The sequence below is a fragment of the Ipomoea triloba genome, chromosome 11, assembly GCF_003576645.1.
Source record: "Ipomoea triloba cultivar NCNSP0323 chromosome 11, ASM357664v1".
Classification (NCBI taxonomy): domain Eukaryota; kingdom Viridiplantae; phylum Streptophyta; class Magnoliopsida; order Solanales; family Convolvulaceae; genus Ipomoea; species Ipomoea triloba.
In genome coordinates this window covers 1,895,832-1,901,532 of record NC_044926.1, presented here as the reverse complement: position 1 = coordinate 1,901,532, position 5,701 = coordinate 1,895,832, and the positions used below count along the sequence as shown (strand labels likewise).

Sequence of the window (5,701 nt, the reverse complement as noted above, 5' to 3'; positions counted from 1 at the left end):
AAAAAAAAAAAAAAAAAAAAAAAAAAAAAAACAGACCAGCCATGTCGTCGTCACTTTGGTAAAAGTTTACCCGTATATTTACTAATTACTATTCATTGTTCAAATTAATTAATTATTTAATTAATTAATTTTTAGTATTTTTTTATTTTTAAATTTATGTTTTTAATATTACTTTTAAGATAGTTTCTAAATATAAAAATTGTATATACTATTTTTAAACTTAATATTATAAAAAAATTATAATTATAAATAATTTTAGTCCATCTTCATTACGCACATAAACTATGTAGAGTAAAATATTAGATCATAATTGAAGAGTCTGAACGTACGTGCGTTTGTCCATATAAGTTGCGGCCAGAAATTTTCAACCATCTTTCTTACGTTGAATTGAACATTATTGTACAAAAGACAAATAATGATGGCATTAACAATTAATATTCATTAATTATAATTTATTCCACTAGTTTAATGTCTATGATGATGAATTGATGATCTATCGCCGTGCTCATTGGGTTTGTTTCTTCTTTTTTTTTTTTTTTGGGTGATTAGGAAACCCCGCTGAACTGTAGTTACTATTCAGTGTGCACATTAAATAAACTGTGTTCATGTGTAATAGCATGTGAATCACATTGGAGAGATAAATTGTACGAGAAAGATTTTAAATGACAGTCTCGACATATAGAATGTTGATAATAATTGAACTCGCGACTTTTAAGTACTAGAATAATCGTATTAAAATTAATTCAAGAAATTTATTAAATAATAATAATTGACATGCACCATGATCCTTACGTTTGGAAGCTCGAACCTTTGTGAAATGTAGTCAAAATTATTTCAATATTTAATTACACAGCTGGTCGGCAGCGGATTTTCTCCACACGATATAACACAATCTTATCATCACTAGTGTATGTGTTGAAAATGTTAAACAAAAATCTTTTCTTAATCGACCCACAAATATTTGTAATACGTCTTAAAAAGGATGACTACTGAATGAGTGAAACATGATTCTCCCATATTCTTGATTGAATTCGTCGCACGAGTCTTTCTAATGCGATTTAGCTTCATATTTAATTTGCAAATAACTACATATAAACACAATTTACTTAGTACACACAATAAAAAAAAAAAGTGACAAAATATTCAGAAATAATGAAGGAAAGCTTCTTAGCCAGCAAAATACCACTAAACATATTAGCGGATTTATTATTATATATTTTATGATAGCTAAATCTCTTTTGGGTTTGATTCAGAGTCTAAATCCCTAAATAAAGTAGTTTTCTGACTACTTTTGGGATTCTAAAATTGCGGCAAGCGAATTGATCGAAACAGAGCTTTCAACCCATCCAGTTCTTTCGAGTACAGCAATGGCTATTGTCATTATCGCTGATGTATGCTGACGAAATGGACTAGTTTGTTGTAAATATATATATTTTTCTTTCTTTTGTGGCGAAGAAATCACAATATGCACCAACTAAATCATTCTTTAATAATCCGTAAATCACTAACACCGTTCATTTTTCAACAACACACACTCAACCAATAAATAAATTTATTTGTTTATGTAAAAGTAGTATATTTTCACGTGAACTCCACCCATGCATATTGTACTTGTTGCTCTATAATTGTAGGCTGATACATTATACAATGTGAGGTTTAGTAAAAAGCAGTCTTTCATATGCAAAAAGGTATTTAATAATTCTTTTCTACGCGGTCTGCATGGAAATTTCTAAGCAGCTAGCAAACCCCACTACTTCATCTTCTCCACTTTAAACCTTAATTACGCTGTTTCCTCAATCACTTCTCTCTCGCTCTCTCTATATATATATGTGTGTATGTATATGTAAACAGATCAGACACCATTGCCATATCTCTAAGCTATATATATACCTGCAAATTAAACTCCATCCCATTAGTAAGTATGGAGGATTTGCCGACAGGATTTAGGTTCTATCCCACAGAAGAAGAGCTTGTTTCGTTTTATCTGAGGAACAAGCTCCGAGGAGAAAGACCCGACATTGACCTAGTTATCCCTGTCGTTAACATTTATCTGCACAGACCATGGGAGCTCCCACGTAAGTATTACATGCAAATTAAATGTAACATGCACACATATTATTATGCATATATAAAATTTTAGTCTTTTATCTTTGATTTCAATTCAAGAAACAAGATTGTGGAATTCGGCCCCAGTCAAAATGTTAGTTTAATAATCACAAGATTTTAAATTTCACTCTAAGCCGCCCTTTAATTTTTTCCTTAAGAAATTTGAAGCATCAAGTTACTCGAGTTATTGGCTCGGTAACCACAAGGTTTCAAATTTCACTCTCGATCAGTGGAAGTCGCCTAATGGTTTTCTTGTCCTGTTGATTTGCATCGATTAATTTTGAACAACCTAAGCTGAGTAATTTGATTTACTTCATTGTCGACTAAGGTTATAGGGCATGATTTACTTAGTGCACACTTTCGAGGTTCGACTGTGGTTTTCTTTGTCGCCCAAAAAAAAATCGAGGAATCTTTCTTCCCTAGCATGCATTTATATATCTTTTGTCTTTGGTTTTAAATTTTTAATTAACATGATGATATGATGATCAGAACTAGCTGGGGTGGTGGGCGGCCATGGAGACTATGATCAGTGGTTTTACTTCGTGCCGGGGCCGGAGAACATCGCTCGAGGAGGAAAACCGAACAGGCTGACAACAGAAGGATACTGGAAAGCCACCGGATCTCCCGGTCTAGTGTTTTCCTTAAACAATCGAGTTATTGGGGAGAAAAGGACGATGGTGTTTTATACAGGGAGAGCTCACAATGGAACAAAGACTGAATGGAAGATCAATGAGTATAAGGCTGTTCGTGGAGACGCTTCTGCATCCACTCCCCTTTCAAATTTAGAGGTATATATACCTTCATCAATTCTATCTAATTTTGTTTGATGGGTATTATTAAGATTAAGTGTTTGTTGTTATCCGTACTAAGAAGGTTCAGGTTCAATTTTATTTTGTTATATATACTTGCTGGTCAGTATCTATGTTTCTAATATATTTGTGGAATAGAACGTGGACTTCACCTTCTAAACCTCTGATTTGATATGCCAATTGAGAACAATTGAAAATGATCAAGAAATTAAACCACATATAACCCTAATTAAGTTTATGTTCAATATATTCTATGCAACTTTGTTTACTAGATATTGTTCAAACACTCCTAGTGAGTAGATCATGATTCTCATATAAGAAAATTACGAGTTTGATTCTTATCAATACTTTTATTGCACACATTCGAGTAATAGAGTGACATTGTATTTCTATCGTCACTCAAAAAAACAAGGAAATCTATGCAAACACTAGGGTTTTATATATATATATATATATTGGATGACGACTATGGAAACCTCGACGCTAAATGATCACAATGGAGTAAATTAATTTAGGTTACCCATAGCTGACCAGTTTAAATCAATTGGGCAATGATTGAAACTCGTGACCTTGAAGTTACAAATGTAGATCTCTTGCGATCTTAATTTGGTGCATTCTATTGATGCAGCTATGCCAAGAATTCAGCTTGTGCCGCCTGTACAAGAAGTCAAAGTGCGATCGGGCATTTGATCGTCGGCCGTTGGATCTCACTGCAACACGACGGAGAATAGCACAGCCACCGCCGCAAGATAACGTTCAGACAACACCAATAACAGTGCAGGAGCCTTCTGCAACTGAGAGCACCGGTGCCGGAAAAATCTCGCCGCCGGGTGCCGCCGTCATCCCTTCAAATAATGCCACGGCGACTCCACTTTATTGGGACAACTTTGAACCTATATGGGATTGGGAAGACTGCTTCAGTCTTCTTTGAGACTTGGTCTACATTAAAAACGTATAAGGGTAAACAACATTATATATATATATATATATATATATATATATATATATATGTAGTGATAAGGGTTTGATCCTCATATTAAAAACTTGTCAACGAAATGTGACTTTAATTACTACACAAATATAATAAAATAAAATTACACTCTCACTACTGACTATAACTTTTTGGTGTAGTAGTAAGTGTTTGAACCTGACATTTTAGAAGGTTGTAATCGTATATTTGTATTTACATATTTGTTGGCACGAGTCATTAGAATTTGAATGTTATAATATAATGTGTGAACACATAACGAGTTTGTTGGAAGTAATCGAAATTTTAAACTAAAATAGGAAATATTTTCATCCTATTCTTGTTCACGTTTCAGAAGTACCTTTTTAAAATGTTGGAGAAAAATATGTATCATGAATTGATATATAGTATGATTTGTCAAATATATTGAGCCATTTAAAACTTCTGAGATACGTCCTTTAATTTGATAAAGACAATCCCACTTCTTGTAGATGAACTATTGGAATTATGCAAAATTGTGTATAATAAGTAATAAGAAATTAAACTTATGGAATCTCAGCTCGATCATTTAATTTCGCTCCTAGGTCCTAGCAGTCATTATATCGTGGACCGCGGTCCACAATGGATCGTGGATCGTGGTCCCAAAACGACGTTGTTTCAGTAAGTGGGAGGCGGAGCCTGTAATTGATACTACAGTTCATCTCAAAAGATACTGTCTTACATTTGTTTTGATATTATCGAATGAAACTGTAGTTATATCGAAATGTAAATATAGTTGTGTTGAAATGTAACTGCAGTGTATATGAACTGATACTGAATAACAGTTTCACATTTGTGTTTTATATTATCGAATGAAACAGTAATTATATCGAAATGTAACTGTAGTTGTGTGAAATGTTACTGCAGTGTATATGAACTGATACTGAATAACAGTTTCACATTTGTGTTTTTATATTATCGAATGAAGCTGTAGTTATATCAAAATGTAACTGTAGTTGTGTTGAAATGTAACTACAGTTGTGTTGAAATTTAACTGAAGTTGTGTTGAAATGTAACTGCAGTGTATATGAACTGAAAGTGAGTGACGTGAATTCATCCGTCTGTTTTCATTAATCAGAACGACGTCGTTTTGATGCGCGGTCCACAATGCATTGTGGACCATGGTCCCCGATATAATTTGCGAGGTCCTAGTATAGCCACTTTTTTTTTTCTTTTCTCTTTTTTCCTTTTCTAGTATAGCCACTTTTTTTCCTAATTTGTGGCCTACGCTTTATTAAAGAAGAAACATCACTATGAGATATAAGACATTTTGCTTGTTTTTTCAACCCATAACTTAAATCATATGCAAAAATACATGATTTTGCTTTCCTTAATTGGTTGTGGGTGTGAACGTCTTGTGTTGTGTTTTCCGGTAATTTATATGATGTACAAGGGTTCACATCAAGGTTGCAAAAATCGCTAAGCGCCCTCTAGGCGCCTGGGGGGCGCCTAGGTTGTTTTTTTTTTTTTTTTAAATAAAAATTAAAAAAAATATTTTAAGAGTTAATAATTGTGAAGTGTTTAATATTGTAAGCCTTTACACTTTAATAATTAAATATTTAATACTTATTAAGTTATTACTTATTAGTTATTATTTATTAATTATTAGTTCATTACTTATTAGTTTAATTTAATTATTACGTATTATTTTATTAAGTTATTACTTATTAGTTATTACTTATTATTAGACTATTAGAGTATTAGTTAATACATTATAACATTAATAGTTTAAATGTTTCATATTTATAATTTTTTTAATTTAAACAAAAAAAAAAAAAAA

At 32.3% G+C, this 5,701-nt stretch overlaps 1 protein-coding gene across 1 annotated transcript; it reads left to right on the top strand.

Moving 5' to 3' along the window:
- The first annotated feature begins 1,867 nt into the window (after window positions 1-1,867).
- LOC115997670 (NAC domain-containing protein 90-like) lies at window positions 1,868-3,863 on the top strand. Its single transcript, XM_031237268.1, has 3 exons — window positions 1,868-2,075; window positions 2,596-2,894; window positions 3,544-3,863. The coding sequence occupies exons 1-3, from the start codon at window positions 1,922-1,924 to the stop codon at window positions 3,844-3,846; spliced, it is 756 nt and encodes a 251-aa protein (XP_031093128.1). The 5' UTR covers window positions 1,868-1,921; the 3' UTR covers window positions 3,847-3,863.
- Window positions 3,864-5,701: the final 1,838 nt, after the last annotated feature.

Coding starts and splice junctions, on each gene's coding strand:
- LOC115997670 (XM_031237268.1), top strand. CDS start 1,922: ATGGAGGATTTGCCGACAGGATTTAGGTTCTATCCCACAGAAGAAGAG. Junction 2,076..2,595: donor CAGACCATGGGAGCTCCCAC/GTAAGTATTACA, acceptor TATGATGATCAG/AACTAGCTGGGGTGGTGGGC. Junction 2,895..3,543: donor CTCCCCTTTCAAATTTAGAG/GTATATATACCT, acceptor CTATTGATGCAG/CTATGCCAAGAATTCAGCTT.